Source organism: Ochotona princeps, chromosome 2 (assembly GCF_030435755.1).
Source record: "Ochotona princeps isolate mOchPri1 chromosome 2, mOchPri1.hap1, whole genome shotgun sequence".
In the NCBI taxonomy this organism is placed as follows: Eukaryota; Metazoa; Chordata; class Mammalia; order Lagomorpha; family Ochotonidae; genus Ochotona; species Ochotona princeps.
Genome location: NC_080833.1, coordinates 29817097 through 29835100, shown reverse-complemented (window position 1 = coordinate 29835100; position 18004 = coordinate 29817097). Strand labels below are relative to the sequence as shown.

The 18004-nt window shown below is 44.4% G+C and overlaps 1 protein-coding gene and 1 pseudogene across 9 annotated transcripts in view; both read right to left on the bottom strand.

Moving 5' to 3' along the window:
- MACF1 (microtubule actin crosslinking factor 1) overlaps positions 1–18004 on the bottom strand; it is a 388597-nt gene that overhangs the window by 149139 nt on the left and 221454 nt on the right. For all 9 annotated transcript variants that reach the window (XM_058679238.1, XM_058679296.1, XM_058679275.1 and 6 more), the window contains 7 exons: positions 16745–16923; positions 16014–16152; positions 15207–15400; positions 8205–8367; positions 7278–7361; positions 2386–2493; positions 2115–2213 (listed from right to left, as the gene is read on the bottom strand). In XM_058679238.1, the coding sequence (XP_058535221.1) occupies positions 2115–2213; positions 2386–2493; positions 7278–7361; positions 8205–8367; positions 15207–15400; positions 16014–16152; positions 16745–16923 (966 nt within the window). The remainder of the gene's footprint in view (positions 1–2114; positions 2214–2385; positions 2494–7277; positions 7362–8204; positions 8368–15206; positions 15401–16013; positions 16153–16744; positions 16924–18004) is intronic.
- LOC118758620 (U2 spliceosomal RNA) lies at positions 12771–12892 on the bottom strand (annotated as a pseudogene).

Below are 18004 nucleotides of genomic sequence, written 5' to 3'. Positions count from 1 at the left end.
TAACTTACCTAGCCAATGGCATTGCTGACAAATGTTTACAAATATGATACTAACAGCAAAATTCATTATACTTAATGCCTTTTTGAAAAAGCACCATTCTACATGATGTGAACTTTAATCAGTGATTAAATAAATAATTTTTCAGGAGTAGTTGTTCTGGCACGGCAAATTAAGCCACCCTTTGGGATGTCTGTACCCCATGTTCAAGTGCCTGGTTTAAGTCCCGGTTACTCTACTTCGGATCCAACTTTCTACTAATGCACATAATGGGAGGCAGAAAATGATGGTTTAAGTACTTGAGTCCCTATCACCCCTACAGGAGAGTTGGATGTTGTTTCAGACTGGTTTTGGTCTGGTCCAGCCCGGACTTTTGTGGCCTGGCCCATACCTGATACATGGGAGTGAACCAGTGGATGCAAGTACTATCTGCATTTCAAATAAATAAAAATATGTAAATAAATATTTAAAATAAACTTTCCAGGGGTGGGTGTTTGAAGCAACAGTTAAAGATGCCTACACTCAGTATTAGAGTACCTGTGTTTGAGTCCTGGCTCTACTTCTGATGCCAGCTTCCTGCTCACGTGTACCAGCAGCAGCAGCAGTGATGGCTCATGCTGCTGAGTCTCTGCCACACATATGAGAATTCTGGACTGAATTCATGTCCTGACTTTTGTGTGCCCCAGCCCTGGCTGCACCAAGCTTTATGGAGTAAACTACCAGATGGAAACTCTATAGCCGCCTCTTTTTGCCTTCCAAATAAAAATAATGTAAATATTTTAAAAAGCACTCCTCACTTACAGCATTATTTTAACTTTTTTAATTCTTGGTTTAGAGATGAAGAGACTGAAGTTTACAGAGATTATAATGAGGTAATATTTACTGCATACAAAGAAAGTAGATATAGGCAAAAGATGGTATAGCTAACAATTTCAATAGCACCTACCCTAAGAAAATGGTTGAATAGATGAAAATTTATTTAGCAAGACATAAACTTTTATAATTATAAAAAGATTCAATATTCATTACGAAGTATTTTTAAAACTATGAAATCCATAATATACATACTTTTTAGTTTATTTCCTAAAAAATTTGATATTCATGTTTTTATACTTATTTCTGTGTAATACTGTGTCTTTGTGGTACACAATTTTATTGAAATCATACTTAGACAGTATAGCTTGCTTTGTCTAATAATAAATTATAAGAGTACTTCAGTAAATACATGGAGGGCCCAGCGGCGTGGCCTAGTGGCTAAAGTCCTCGCCTTGAAAGCCCCGGGATCCCACAGGGGCGCTGGTTCTAGTCCCGGCAGCTTCACTTCCCATCCAGCTCCCTGCTTGGGGCCTGGGAAAGCAGTAGAGGACAGCCCAAAGCCTTGGGACTCTGCACCCGTGTGGGAGACCTGGAAGAGGTTCCTGGCTCCTGGCTTCGGATCAGTTCAGCACCAGCCGTTGTGCTCACTTGGGGAGTGAATCATTGGATGGAAGATCTTCCTCTCTGTCTCTCCTCCTCTCTGTATATCTGACTTTGTAATAAAAATAAATAAATCTTTATAAAAAAATAAATAAATACATGGAAAATGGCATTAAAAGTGTGCTGGAGCAAAAAAAAATTAAAAGCATACAGTTTTTTAATAACATATTAACTATAAACTTTTTTGAGGACAACCACACAAATATTTATCCATATCCAATTCACTTAAATCTACATACTTTTAATACCTTCACAGCATTCCACTAAATGCAATTTGGAAATTTCTAATATTTGACAAATTATACTGAAAGAGTTCTGTTCACATTCTTTCTTTTATATCCTTATATTTCTATAAATAAAAATACTTGGAAGTAGAAGTGTTTGATGCAATAGGCCTCATTGGTTGTGGATTCTGTATTGTACATTTATCTACTCACTAAAATATGTCTGTAATTCCAAAGTCAATATTTGTGACACTTTTGTTGTCATTCCCACAAATGCACGAAGTGACAAAAACATTTCAGTTGCTTGGTGCCCTGTTATCAGCAGGGAAAGACAACGTGGCACTTGGCCTTCTTGTTTCAAGTCTCATGCTGTGCTCTGGTGACTTCCCAGTGCATTCAGGACCCAAGGTTCCTTACCTCCTCCTCCTCCAGGCGCCTCAGTGCATCGCTGATGTACTTCACGTGCTGAGTGGTTAGGGTCACCAGCGCTGTGTAGCGAGTCCTCAAGTCCATGAACTACGGTTCAAAAGAACAATTGAGATGAACTGTCTTCCAGAGCTATAATATGCTTAAGCAGTGGGAAATAAAGGGAAGTTTTCACAGGGTCATAGGTTCAACAAAGAGTGGGCCTGAATTGCAATGTAAGGCCCGGACGGACAGTGGCCTGTTTCCTCCCCCTGCCCTTCACCTCTTGTGTGACGGCATCTGAGGAGGAGAGCATGCGACGGCGCTTGCCAGGCGATTTCTGTTGTGAGTCCACAAACGCTTTGTATGTCATCAGCTGTAATTCATAGTCCTGGGAAACGAAAAAAATTTTGATTAGTTACTTGGGTTTTATAAGCTCACATACCGCACACAATAGAATCAGAGCATTTTATTGCTACAAAATGTTTTTGGCGATAATTCAGATAAGAGGTTTGCCAACTTTCCTGTAGAGGACCCAACAGAAAATACCAGCCCAAGCCATCTGTCACAGCCACTCACTTCTGCCTTGGTCAAGTGAACACAATCACAGATAATATGCAAACTCCACTTGCGGATGATGCAAGTCCAAACAGTCGTCATGGCACAACGGTACTTTTAAGGCTTTCACCTCCCCTAATCATTTCTCATGATTATATATAAAAAAGCATCTAGATTTAGCCTCCAGGTCATAGTTGGCTGACTCCTGAGTTTTCGCTCTGTTTATCTGCTAACACTTTCAACTCATTCACAAGGAAACTGACGTCCAGTGAGGGCAAGTGAATAGCCTTAATTAGTTCCATGGAACTAATTAAGAGACCCAACGCTCCTTTGATTTCCTTCTGCTATTCTGTCCCCAGGGCTGTCCTGGTCCGGACTCTCTTCATCCTTCCCACGGATGGGAGCAGCAGAGTCCTCTTTGCTACCCTTCTCCTCTGACCTCCATTTAGTCTTGTCCCTAGAGTAACTTCTCCAAAATACAGAAATGCTCACATTGTTTCTCTGCATTAAAGCTTCAAAGACCTAGAGGAGAGCTTCTCAAACATCAACATGCACATAAATCAACTAGGGACTGTGTTAAAATGCAAAATCTGATTCAGAAGGTCTAAGTTTTTGCATTTATGACAAGGTCCCAGGTAATGTTGTGGTTACTGGTTCAAAGAATGTGTTGAAGAGTAAGAAAAAAAAGCTGAAGCCAAAACAGAGAGGAACAAGCCTTTCATGAATGGGTCATCACCTCCCTTTCCTCACGCCACATAGTTTCTAGCTATAACAGAGTTCGCACAAGCACATACAATGTGGTTCCTTTGCCTACAGTGCACTTCTGCTTTCAATTAGAAAACTATGCAAGGGGCCAGTGCTGTGGCACAGCTAAATAAATTGCTGCCTGCAAAACCAGCATCTCATTTGAAAAGATCTTCCCTCTGCTGATTCACTCCCCAAGTGGCCGCAATAGCCAGAGCTGAGCTGATCCAAAACCAGGAGGCTGGAGCTTCTTCTGGGTCTTCCATGCAGGTGCAGGTCCCAAGGCATTGGGCCATCCTGAACTGTTTTTCCAGGCCACAAGAGGGAAGCTAGATGGGCTGCGGGGGGCAGCATGGACATGACCTGGCACCCATATGAGATCCCAGAGTGTGCAAGGTGAGGATTTAGCCACTATGCCATTGCGCTGGGCCCTTCATTTAATCTTTATAGCCAATGTTCTCATTTTATAGATATAGCAACAGAAACTCAGGTTAAATGCTTGCTCAAAGTTTCAAGTCTTGGGGACAGCATTGTGGCATAGCATGTGAAGCTGCCATGAAGCCAGCATCCTATGTGAACGCTGCTTCATGTCCTGGATACTTCATTTCTGATCCAACGCCCTAATCACCTAGGAAACAGCAGCAGAGGATGGCTCAGGTGTTTGGGTTTTTGCCACCCATGTTGCAGAATGTATACACTTCCTGTCTGCTGATTTCATCCTGGTCTGGTACTGGCTGTTGTGGCCATCTGGGAAGTAAACCAGATGAAGCAGGAAGATGAACTCTCTCTCTCTCTCTCTCTATATATATATATATAGATGATATATATATATATACACATACATAAATATATATCAGCTGTAATTCATATTCCTGGGAAATATATGTATACACACTATATAAAAATATAGATAGTGTGTGTGTGTGTGTGTGTGCGTATATATATATATATATATATATATATATTTGCCTGTCTCCTCTTCTAACATTCAAAATAGATAAACTCAACAACAACAACAAAAAAAAACAAACCTCAGGCTTAGATTATTTCTGACACTAAGTTTTCAGTTATTAACTTAAAGGAACACATTTATCCAAACATTATTTGTTTACCATCTACACATGCCTCACATTGCTTTGACTGCAACACACAAAGTGGGGTACCAGAGAGGGAAAAAAACTTCTCTAGAATTTATATTCTAGCGCAAAGCCAATAAATAAATAAATAATAACATTCTTCTTAACTGATGTTTCAGAGAAAAAGAAACAGGCTAGATCATCCATGGTCTTTTAACTTTTAAAGATTCATCTATTTGTTTGAAAGGCAAGCAGACAGAATGAGAGAAAAAAAAGATCTTTCATTTGCTGCTTTGCTCCTCCAGTGGCTGCAATGTTTGGGGTTGGTCCAGGAGGAAGCCAAGTGCCAGGACCTCATTCTTGGCCTCCCATGTGGTGGGAGGGGCCCAAGCACTTGGACTGCCTTCTCCTGCTTTCTTACGTATATTAGCAGGGAGCTGAAGGGGAAGTGGAATAGCTGGGACTTGAACTGGGGCTCTCACAGGGGATGGCGGCACTGCAAGCGGTAGCTTAATCCATTATGCCATAAGGCTGGCCCCTCAACATTCTTTTCAATCAAGTGAGGATTTTGAATTTTATTGTGAAGACAATATGAAGCCATTGGACAATTATAGCCAAGGAGTGATATAAGCTGATTTACTTTATTCTACACATTATTCCCCACATTTTAGTATATTTAAAATTTAGAGTATCTCGGCATTGCTGGCTCAAAAAAAACTAGAGTATCTCTTATAATCAGAGGCATGTCATAGAATTGGAAGAGTTTTTTGGTATACATGAAATTACAGCATAGTCCATCACTGATGATGTCTGAGAATCAGGGACACGCAGTATGTTCTAAAAAGGGTTGTCCAATTACTGTGTGAAAACTAGTCTGTGGGAGCAGTAACAGAAGCAGGAACAGGAACTGCTCAGAGCTAATGAAACAATTTAAAGAAGAGTCTTCATCTGGATGTGAATTAGGGAATTAGAGGGGAAGTGATAAGACATAACTATGTTTGGCACATATTTGAAGAGTGCCAATAGAGCACTTGATCATAGACCAAACATAAAGATTAGGCAAAGAGTTGAGAAAGACTTATAAGATTTTTGCCTCCAGACTAGGCCAGGCAGGGCTACAACTCCTGTTGGCCTGCATGTGAACTGGGTTAGAGGGAGACCCAGACTGTGCAGACCAACTGTATCCACTGGTGTATCCATGAGCCAGAGTAAGTGCAGGTTGACTGGGTTTTACTGCAGCATCATCTGGCAAGTGCTGGGACTCAGGGCAAGACCTGCCAAGCTAGACTGCAGAACCTCCTGGAAAGCATAAGATTTGGGCCTGGGAATGGGCCCAGTAGGGAAACTGTGGGCACCTTTCTGATGGGCTGCAACTCCCACTGGTCAGCATCTGAACCAGGGCTGGGGGTGGGCCTGGCTAGACAGCTAGTGGCATCCACTGGCATGCATGTGGGATCAATAGTGGGGTTGGTTGGGTTAAGCTAGACTTCAATGTCCATTGATGTACACAAGAGCTGAATGGGATGTGGGACACACCAGACCAGTCTGCTGCACATACTGGTAAGCACAGGAGCCAGAGCTGGGGGCAAGACAGCTGGGGCTTATTGGGAGCTTCTCCGAGTAGGCTGCATGCAGTTCCAGCTGGTGTATGTGAGCGCCAAGTGTGTGGTGAGCAAGGTTATGCTGGGTCACAGCATCCATTGGTTTACGTAAGAGATGGGGCTGGAGACAGAACTGATCCAGCAACTGCAACTAAAAGTTTGTGCACAGGCAGATGTGGGTGACGGACTGAGCCAGACACAGTATTGGCAAGCACACACGAGAGTCAGATCTGGGATCACTTCAGATGAGGTTTATTTGAGGATCTCCCCAACTAAACTGCTGAATTCAGAGCTCCAACCATGGGGAGAATCACATGATTGGTGATCTGACTGTGGGGTGGGTGTGTCAGAACTGGGCCTCCTCAGTGGACAGCATGTCCAGATGCATGTGGAGGATATGGCAGTCCACTGGGGCCTGCAGAGGACATCTGGTACCACAGCAGAGGAAGGAGGGCAGAAGAAATTGGTCCACTACCCTAGCCAAGTGTTGACAGCAAATATCTGGCCTTAGATTCTAAGGTGGACCATGTCAGCCTATGGAACTTGAAAGGATTTCCTCATCCTTGCATTGGTGACATTGACAGCATTTCAGAACTATGGAAAGCACTTGAGCAGAACCACTGGAGCGTGCTGCACACTGGGAACTCTGGGATGACATCAGGTGGCCATCTCCCATTCCTGGGTACTAAGGTGGTTGGGAGGCTGGTGCGGCTTTTTCCCTTATCTCCCTCCTTCCCCAGATACAAGTAGAAAAAGATTTGGAAACAATGGTCTCACCCACTTTACCTCAATCTTCAACCCTTCCCACCCTAATCAACTGTGTGAACATCATCAGAAAAAATTAGGAAAAAAAAAATTCTTGACTCTGTAACTAGGAAAATGATGTCACTGTTTTTTGAGACAGGCTGGATGGGTAAGTGGTTATTTGAGAGAAAATCCAAACATTCTGCTTTTGTTATGGCAAGTTTAAGAGGCCTGCAGACACACAAACATGGCTCCTCAAATCACAGCCAATCTCTGACACTTCTCTGAGCATCCCTAATCACAGGACCACAGCAAGTACACATCTGTATTAATGGGAATGAGGCCAGGCTCTCACAGAAGAACTTAGCTTAATTTGTCCTGAAACAGAATATAGAGGGACAAATGTAAGTTTTGCTAACTAGGAGACTTTTAGGGTATTTAGGTAAAGTTACCTTTACAATAGTGGAGTATTGCTGGGAAAATTTTTGACACTGGTCCAGTTTTGTCTGATTTCTCTCGATTTCTGCAAACAAATCCTAGGAACCAAAACATGATGTTATCATAGTCAGTATCATCACTGAAACAATGGTGCATCTGCTATGTCATCAGGTAGTTACTGTCAAACCTTAGCTGCATTTAAATCACTGGGGAAGTTGATTAAAACAGAGATGACTCACTCCATCCAGCATGGGTTTCTGATACGGTAGGTCTAGGACTGGGCTCAAAATTGTGCACTGACACCATGTTCTGGGGGATGCTGACTCTGCTGGTTTGCGGTTCACGCTTTGAGAACTACTGTTCTAAGTGTTTACCATGTATTACTTCACTCATTCTTAACAATAACCTTACAAACTGAGTTAAAGAAAGAACCAATCATATCCATTGAATGAGTGAGCAAATAAATACTGAGGAGTTTGTTGGAGATCTAAGAGTTGGTAGGTGAGTCAGGTAATCAGAATCCAGGTAAAGTCACTTTGAACCTCACAGTCCTAACCACTACACTAAGAAAGCAAACAAAACAAAACACCAAGAAAAAAGGTGGTTTTTTTCCCTACTTACAGCTTTCCCTGGGTTTTCAAAACCCCACACTCTAATCCTAGTGAAACAAAATGTAACATTAAGAAATAAAATACAAATATTTAATCTGTTCATCTAGTGATTTAATACAGTCATAGAAACTCAGGATTGAAGAACTCTTACAGGACTTTCGATCCAAATGTGAAACCACTGTTTTGAGACCATCATATGGAGCTCTCTAGGAGGGGTCTTGGAATGGTCCTGCTATTTTGGGGATAGCTTTCATTCCTAGAACTTTATCTTCTTTCATGATGAGCTAACTCATTCCACTGCGACTTCCAACATGCTATGGCCACACCCACCGTCTGCTGGCTGAGCTGCTCTGACAGCACCCTGCTGTCCTCTGCTTGCCCCAGCTTCATCATCTCCTGCTGGGCAGTGGTTTCCTCTATCCACTTGATGAGGGTTCCATGGCAGGCTCGGTAATCTCCCAGTACTTCCTGGATACTTTCCAGTTCAGATTGGCTGAAGAAGCAAAGGGAAACTGCTGTCAGATACCTTAGTATACCTACAAGCAAATGAGGCAATTCCTCCCATGTTAATGTGTCTAGTTGATTTTTATTTCAGAGAATACATCTTTATTTATGCAGGACAAGGTAAGGCTGAGAGAGCCCCATGCATACACCTAGCATATGTAATAAAAAAAAAAATAGAAGCCAACTGTATCCTATTGGCCTGACATCCCATGATGGGTCCTGTCACAACCTAAGTTTCCGGAGATTATCATGGCTGTCCATAAAGTAATACTGACTGTATTCTTCTGTACCATGACAACAACGTAATCTGTAAGAGTACAAAAACGTGACTGATGAATCACCACTGTTGTCCCAGGGCAAAAAAGGGGAGAGGAGCAAAAAATAGCAGCGATTTACTGGTATTTCCAGTTACATCATTTCTGTTAGTCTAATCAGCCTTAGAAGTTAGTCAATTAGAATCAGCCAAACTTCTAGGTGTTTCTGAACTTTTCTCTTTATATATTCCCTACCAACTTAGCCTCAAAGAAGTGCAGGTTTCCTTACTTCCTATTCATATCAGTCAACAAAGACAGAACCTCAAGTTCCAGAAATAAAATCCTCTGAATTAACAAATGAGATAGAAGCAAAACCTTCTGCAAAGCCCCAGGCTCATGTCTAGATCCAAAGCTAATGACACAAGAACTAAAACCTACATTCTGCCCTTACGAATTATCACCAAATCTCTTCCTGGTTGCTGGTGGGTCTCAGGACTGGGCGTCTCATGCCTGGATCCCAGACCCCAGACACCACGTGCACGTGGTGAGCTGTCCCCAGGCCTGCCCGGGGTTCCGGGGGCTGCTCCCTTCAGGGTGAGTACACTGAGGGGGGAGGTCTCTGTGACTGGGAAGGTCCGGGGCCCACCTGCCGTGCTCATTGGGTGGTGAATGGGATTGGGGAGGGACGCGACCTTGGGCCTGGGAGTTTAAACTTCCAGCAGCCTCCTGGCTGCTGCTGGGTCTCAAGACGGGGCATCTCATGCCTGGATCCCAGCCACCAGCCACCACGTGCACGTGATGAGCTGTCCCCGGGTGGCCAGTGTGTCATTGGGCACCAGGCTCTGCCTGCTGGCCGCACTCACTGGGCAGCTCTGGGGTTTTGGTTCTTTGTATCACTGCTTAGGTAGCCCCAGGTTGAACCCACTGAGCTTCTAGGACGTGAATCAATCGTAAAGATTCCCAATGACAGTAACTCTTCCTTTGAAGAACTTGTAATCACTGAACAATGCTGACCACCAAACACCACTCCACGCAAAAGCTATGGCTCGGGGCTTGTCCAGCAGAATCATATCCTGTTACCTGACATGATGATGGATCAGGAGAAGGGTCACACTAAGCAGTGCCATTACATTAACTAGCACTCGAGAACCAAATCTGGGGGTAGATTCTGTGGGGGATGTGTGGGCCAAACCCTGTGGAAATTCTAGCCCCACTGGTTAGCTCAAGAGTTGGGGTGGTGATGGACTAAGCTAGGTGTGACCAAGGAGCTTGCCATCAATCACAGGTAAAGGAATCCACAACAGTCGGGACTGGTCAAGGCAGCAGCACCCGAATGTGCATCCTGAATAGGGTGTGGGGTGGGCCGGGCTGCAATGTTCACCAGCTCACACAAGGCCAAATGGAAGGCCAGACTTCTCCGGAACCTGGCTTAAACCCAATGGTATGTATGAGAACTGGGTCTGGGAGGGGATCAAGTGGAGGAACTTGGGAAACTCCCTTGGCGAGTCATAGCTCCTGCTGGTGAACATATGGTCCAGACCTGGGGGTCGGACAAGCTGGGCAAAGTAGCTCCAACCTCTGGGTAATGTGTCAATTGGTAATTGGAACAGGGTGGACCAGGCAGGACTGAGCAAATCTTAGCCCACAAGAGAAACTAGAGACCAGGATGGAGCACAGGTCATGTCGAGCTAGGCTCTTACACCTACTGGTCTGCAAGAACCAGGGACGCTAAGCCATAATGTCTAAGACAGAGGTCAGGACAGGTGAGGGGCTGAGCCAAGCTGAGTCAGAGCAGCCATTGGCAGGCGTGTGATCTAAGTCTGGGAACAGGCCTGGTTGGGGAGCTAAGGAGACAACCCTATCTGGGTTGAGGTTCCCACCAAGGGGCATGTGGCCTGGAATGGGGGCTGCGTTCTGATCAGGAAATGGTTGTAGTCTCCCTTGGTACAAGTGTGGACTGCGATTGGATGCACTGAGCCGGGTCAGACTCCAACACCCTCTGGTGTCCTGAAGGACCAGGGTAGACGTGGGATGGACTAGGCAAGGTCTCAACCCCTACTGAGCCATGTGTGAGCCATATGTGGGTATGGACGAGCCATGACTGGGCTGAAACATCCAATAGCAAGGATCAGTTTGGGTTGAAGGTCAGTCAGGAAAAGCCACTGAGTGAACTGAGCCAGGAGGTGAACTGAGTAGGGCTGGCTCGTGGACCCACTGGTATGTGCAAAATCTGGCACTGGGAGAGGTCCTGATGGAGGTGCCTGGGCAACTCCTCTGGCAGGACACAGACCCGGCAGGTAAGCACAAGAAACATGATAGGAAACAGCCCAGAATAGGCCATGGAAGTTTCCCCCTGGCATACAGTTTGCATGGGTCGGGGGAAGACCAGGCTGAATCAGTTCACGTCATCCACTGGTGAATCTGAGCACCAGAACAGTGTGGGTTGAGCCAGGTTCGGTTGCAACAAAAAACTAGTGCACATTACAGAATGCCAAGGTGCGGTTGCCTGTACCGGATGTGACTGCAGCACCCATCCAGCACGCATGAGAACCAGGAAGGGAGGGGGAGGAGCTGGCAGGGGAATAAGGGGTGGTTCCCTTGCTGGACAGCTACTCCCACTGGAGAGCGTGAGCTGGGATGGGGACAGACCAGACTAGGCAGGGCTACAACACCTGTGCGCCTCATGCGGACCAGATCAGGGAAAAGCTAGGCTGGGCTGATTATTCCTACTGGTGCAAACAATATTAGAGTGGGTGAGGGTTGTTTGGGCTTAGCCACAGCACCAGCTGGCACTGGGGTCTAATTCTGTCAAGTCAAATCACAGAACTACCTGTAGAGTGCACAATCTGGGAGTGGGAGAGGCCTGGGAGGGAAATAGTGGGCTCCTCCCTCTTGGGTTACCACTTCCACGGGAGGGCACGAAAACTAGGACAAGGACTGGGGTGGCTAGACAGATACCCAACAGCATCTATGTGGGCTGCATAGTGGAACTGGTTAGATGGAACGAAGCTTTAATACCCATTGACATGTACGAGAACCGAATGGGGTGTGGGACAGACCCGACTGGTCTGCTACACATACTGGCAAATCAGGGGAGGAGGCGGGCCTGGTGGGGGTTATTGTGGGTCGCTCTGACTAGGTTGCAGCTCCCCCTGGTTTATATGAGGGCCAAGTATGTGCTAGGCAGAACCAGGCTGGACTGCAACACCGATTGGTTCCAGTGGAAGTCGGGGCTGAAAACAGAACCAACGCAGCAACTGCAACCACCAGCTGAATGGGGCAATCAACTGTGCCAGGCCCTGTACTTGCTAGTACATAGAAGAATCTGGTCTGAGAACACCTCAGACAAAGTTTCTTTGGAGATCTCCCCAACTGAAATGCTGGACTCAGAACCCTAACCAAGAAAAGACAGAAGACAGAACAGGTCAATCAACCATCTCAGCTATATGTTGGCAGCGAAATATGGGGCAAATGGAGACTCTATGATGGGATATGTCAATCAGTGGATTCTTTAAACACCTCATCGTACTTGGAGTGGCAAGATTGGCAGCGATTCATGACTGGTGAACTATCAAAACCACTTGAGCAAGAACCTCGGAGCAAGCCCTACATCCGGGACCTGGAGTGGGTGGGAAACTGGGTGGGCCTTTTCCCTTAATACCGCCCTTTAAACATGAAGGAAACAATATGGAAATAATAGTCTTACCCACTTTCCTATAGCCCTTGAACCTTTTTACCCTAATTAACTATGTAAAGATTATAAAAAATATAATAATAAATAAAAATTAAAAATAAATAAATAAAAAAAGAACCCAGAAAAAAAAAAAGAAATATCACCAAATGACCTTTCAAATCTTTTAGATGCCACACCACCAGTGACTTAATTAGATAAAGCCTGGGAGAGAGAAGGATTGTTAATAATAACAACACTACTAGACCCAGCATGATAGCTTAATGGCTAATTCCACATGGGTGCCAGTTCAGGTTCAAGGTGCTCCACTTCCCATCCAGTTCCCTACTTGTGGCTTGGGAAAGCAGAACAAGACAACCCAAAGCATTGGGACCTTGCACCAGTGTGAAACACCCAAATGAAGCTCCTGGCTTTAGATCGTTTTAGCTCCAGCAACTGTGGCCACTTGGGGCGTGAACCAACAGATTAAGATATTTTTCTCTGCTTCTCCTTATTCCTGTAAATCTTATCTCCCTTTCCAATAAAAATAAATACTACACTTGATCTTAGCCAAAAGGCCAAGAAGCGATTCCAATAAATATAAATAAAAAAGCAAAATATTTATATGATCTGAAGAGAAACCAGTGTATCAATAAAAATAAATAAAAAACAAATTAATTAATTAAAAAGGTTCATTCCACAAATGGCCACAATGGCTGCTAAGTCCAGGATCCAGGAGCTTATTCTGGATCTCCCATGTGGCAGCAGGCTCCCAAGGCTTTGGGCCACCCTCCATTGCTTTCCCAGGCCATAAACAGGGAGCTGCAAGGAAAACAGAATAACCAGGACACAAACTTGTGCCCATATGGGATCCCAGTGTATGCAAGACAAGGACTTTCGTGACTAGGCTACCATGCTGGACCCATAAATAAATTTTAGGGAAAAAAAAAAGCAGACCAACACTACTAATCCAAAACCAAGTCACAATTTTGCTTTAGGGTGGGTGATTCCAACATTCAATCATGAATTCTTATGCAGAATTCATGCCATTGTAAAATTTCTGCCATCCCCTATCAACTTCTGTCTTAATCATGTACACATAAACACAACTCTACTGTGTTTAAGACTCAGTCCTTGCAAGCCAGAACAGGCTGTGGCACCTGCTGGGACACATGAGAACTGGGTCGGTGGGACAGGCCAAGCTAGGCTGTAGCACCCATCTGTCAGAACCTGAACAGGTGTGGGCCACTTAGGATAGGCCCCAGTACCCGCCAGTGAGTGCCAGAACTAGGGGTCGGCATGTCAGTCTGGGCAGCAGCATCTGCTGGAAAATGTGAGATTCATTTCTGGGAGTGGGCCGGGTAGGGGAACTCCCCTGCTAGGCTGAAGCTCCCACTGGATGAGTAAAAAGAGCTGGTGCTTGCAGCAGGCCAGGCCAGGCCAGATCAGACTGGGCTGTAGTGCCTGTATATGTATGAGCCGGGTCTAGAGGTGGGCCAGGTAGGGTCAGTTCACAGCACAGACTGGCACAAGTGAGATCCAGAACTAGGTGCAGGCCAAACTGGGTTGGACCACATCTGACAGTTCATATTTAGGGCTGGGGCTGGGAGTGGGCCAGGCTGCTGCACCTGGTGGCAGGAGTTGAACTGGGTGTAGGCTAGTCTGCGCAGGATGCAAGCAAGGCTAGGCTGCAGCACCAGATGCCAGGTGCCAGAACTGAGTATGAATCATGTCAGGCTGGACTGCAGTATCTGCTAGCAGATGCAAGATCCAAGGCTGGAAACATTCATGGCAGAGGAACCATGGGCATGCCCCTGCTAGTCTATATCTATTGTTGGGGAGACTGAAAACCAGGGCTAATTGCAGGCCAGGCTGGACAATGCAGCAGCACCTGTCAGCATATATGAGGGACAGGTCAACATCACAAGCAAGCATATGCAAAAACTGGAGCTGGGGGCCAGCAAGGTAAGGGTATTAGAGATTGTCCCAGTTAGGCAAAGGTACTCACTGATGTGTGTGAGGCCCAGTCCTGTGCTGGGTTGGGCTAGGCTGCAGCACCTGTCAGTTCCTGTGAGAGAAGGAGCTGGGAGCAGAACATACCAGGCAGCTGCATCCACTGATAAGTGCAATGGCTGGTGTGGTTGATAGACTGAACTAAATCTGCACTGGCTGATGCACACAAGAACCAAGCCTGAAGTTATCCCAGGCTAGGTTTCCTGGGGGATTTCTGAACTAGATTGCTGGCCACAGGGAAAATCACAGGATGTGTGTTCCAACTTGGAGTGCATGTATTAGGACTGAGAGGCCTCAGCTGCCAATGTCTGTGCAGTGGACAGCATGCCCAGACACACACAGCGGACATGACATCCAGCTCCTCTAGGCCAGCAAGAGATGTTGAGTGCCTTGTCAGAAGAAGGAAAGCAGGACAGACTGGACAATTCTCCTGGCCAAACTTTGTAGCATATTCCTGGGTCTGAGGATGCTATAAGGTGAAATTTGGAAATCAATAGACTGTGGGAATATTTTCTCAACCCTGGTGCAATGAAGCCAACATCTCAGAATTATCAAACCACTCAAATAATGCTCTTGGAACACTCTTCCCCACAAGGGTCTCTAAGGTATCATCAAATGACCGTCCTCCACACCTGGGACAGGACATTTGTTGTTTGACAGCAAGGAGCTCCCCCTCTTCCCCTGTGGACACAGGAGGGAATAAAAAAATCCTCAAAGCATGTGTCTCACCCATACCTGATCCTCCATACCTGATCCTCCTTGCTTCAGTCAGAGGTCTACATTGTCATGAATTCCTCTCAACTTTGTAAATTTGTTTTATTTAAAAAGAAATTAAAAAAAAGACCTAGTCCTTGAACACTAACTGGACAACAAGGTGGGACAGCCACCCACCGGGTCTCTAGCTGGCCAATGACACGGTGCCAACGCTCCTGCAGCTGGGAGCCTTTCTCTTGATAGCGCTCCAAATCCAGGTTTCGTTCTGGTGTCAAACGACTCAGCTGCTCTGCCACGACCTTGGCCTTGGAGATTTCTTCATTCAAGATTGAAAACACCGAGTTTTTGTCCTTCACATCACTAAGCCAATGCTATAAAACATGAGCACAGAAACAGGTTAATTATTTTCCATGCTAAAACAATTCAGACTAAGGTAGGAAATAAGGATATTGCCTATAGTTGACTTCACAGTACATTTCTAGTTCAGAAATGAGTATCTGTGCCAGAAATGCCTCCACAAGTCACACTCTGCTTTCCTGATGCACACAGGAAGTGCAGGAAGTGTCATACAGAGATGTGTACAAAGAACTTGTGTTTGATGCCCAGCTTGACCACTGTAAGCTATAACACCAAGGCAAGTCTAATCCAGTCTTAGTCTTGGTCTTCTTATCTATAAATGGAGATTAAAATAAAATCTCTACCTTATTTACTCCACAGAGTGTCTTGTGAGAATAAAATGAGTTAACAGCTACATGCATTACCAACTTACATTATAACCATTCATCATAACCAATTAAGCTAGAATGCATGAGGGAGAAAGTAAATCAAAGATGAATTCTTTTCCTTTAAAATATATTAATATAATATTGTCCCTAGTCCAAATACAAACTTAAATCACTATCATGCCATCCAAAACTGCATTTCCTTACTAACCCACAGTGGCGTTTAAGATATCAACCTCCTAAGAAACTCGGAGCAACCAACCCGTAATGTAGACCGATGGGACTCCAGGGCTGAGAGATCTGCTGGTACTGCTTCTTCTTGACTCAACTTGATTTCATAACCTTTAACCAAAAGCTCAGCATCCTGCATGCTACGCATTATAACATCAATTGTCTTTAATCTGTGGGAGTAAAATCATCATCATTAATACATGGATTTTAAAAACTAGATTATATACCTGGAGTACTACAGAGGTTTACAACATATAACTGCAAAAATCTGTTACCATTGTTTTACAACAGGAGGGTTTTGTAAAAGCAAGAAAGCATAGTATATATGCTGCCAATTTATACCAATTCAGTCTAAAGTTCTGAGTGCACCAGAGTGTGCACCCGTGTCACAGACTCGTGGAGAAAAGCCATGAGGCCAGAAATCTACTGGAGAAGCCTAGGATGATCCATTGATGAAGATGAATAGAGAAGGGGGAGATTTTATCGCATTAATACCTAGTTGAGCTGAAAACCTTTCTTTTGGTTCTTCTGTCTCTCTTCCTTTTCTTACTGCTTTCAAACAGTATTCTCAGAGTCATCTAACTAAGTGGAAATAAGGCACAAAATGGTCTTAACAAGGCGAATTAACTCCTCAGCCACTCAGCTGGTTCACATGAACACTACGGTCCTTTTGGATAACCGGTGAATTATCCCAGGCCCTTGCCTTTCTTATCCCAATGGGAACACCACTCTCCTTTAGGCCCAGAACTTCAGCTCACTTACTTATTCAGATAGACTGTAGAAAGACCATAGACACGGTCCATTTTCTCGACCAGTAGATTAAGTTCTGAACGGAGAGTTGGAACACTCGAACCAGATGGAGACTGATGCAGAAAGCTGTTGCATTTCATGGAAAAAGCATCCAGTTCTGACCTCAGCTGCTGCAAATCCTCCTGGGTGTGCTATCGGTAACAACATACACAACAGAGCCGGGAAGAGAACTGAATGAGGAAGCTGGAAAGAAGCGCTTTTTTTTTTCAGTAGCAAAACACTGGAAACTACTTATGGTAAAAGAATACACACAAAGTAGTTTCTAAACATAATATTTGAATTATACATTTTTCTTCAAGCTAAAGATAAAAAGAATTATAAATAAACATCAAACTCCAGTTTAATAAGTTTGTTTATTGCAGTAGTATGAGTTATTAATTCTCCAACTAATTCTAACTGCTAGCACCAAGAGTAAGTAAATAGATTGTGGCTCATGAAGCTGGATTTTTCACTCTGAGGAAGGAGTTATAAATTTGGAAAGGAATAAGTCAGGGCTTTGGAACTAGATGGCGATAGATACATATAAATTTATGGGTGCAGATTTCTGTATATATATATATGACACTGATAAATACACATTTATCTATGTGAAATATACACAGGTAAATATACAAATACAAACACAGTTGGAATATCTGTTATACAAAATACTTGAGACTATAAGTGTTTTAGTTTTGAATTTTAGAATTTGCAAATGATTAACATCTAGAGGATAGAATTCAATTTTAAACACAAAATTCATTTACTTTTTTCTCCTTTTTTCTGTTTAAGATTTGTTCACTTCAAAGGCAGAATTACAGAGAGAGAAAGGAAGAAACAAAGACAGCAATCTTTCATCTGTTGGTTCACTTACCAAATGGCCACAAGGGCCAGGGTGAGACCAGGCCAGAGGCAGAAGCAGCCAGGAGGCTCTTCTGGGTGCAGGGTCCCAAGCACCTACTCCCCCCTATGCCACTTTCCCAGGTGCATTAGAAGGGGAATGAATAGGAAATGGAACAGCCAGGACTCAAATCCGTGCCTATATGGGATACTGGCACTGTAGGTGGTGGCTTTACTCATTGTGCCAAATCACTAGGGCCTCACTTATGTTTCATATCACCTTATACACATGAATGAAGAACAACTTAATGCAGCTTTTTGAATAATTGTGTGTACCAAATATGTACATGGACCTGCCAGACTGCGGCAGCACAGTGGCCATCAGACGTTTCT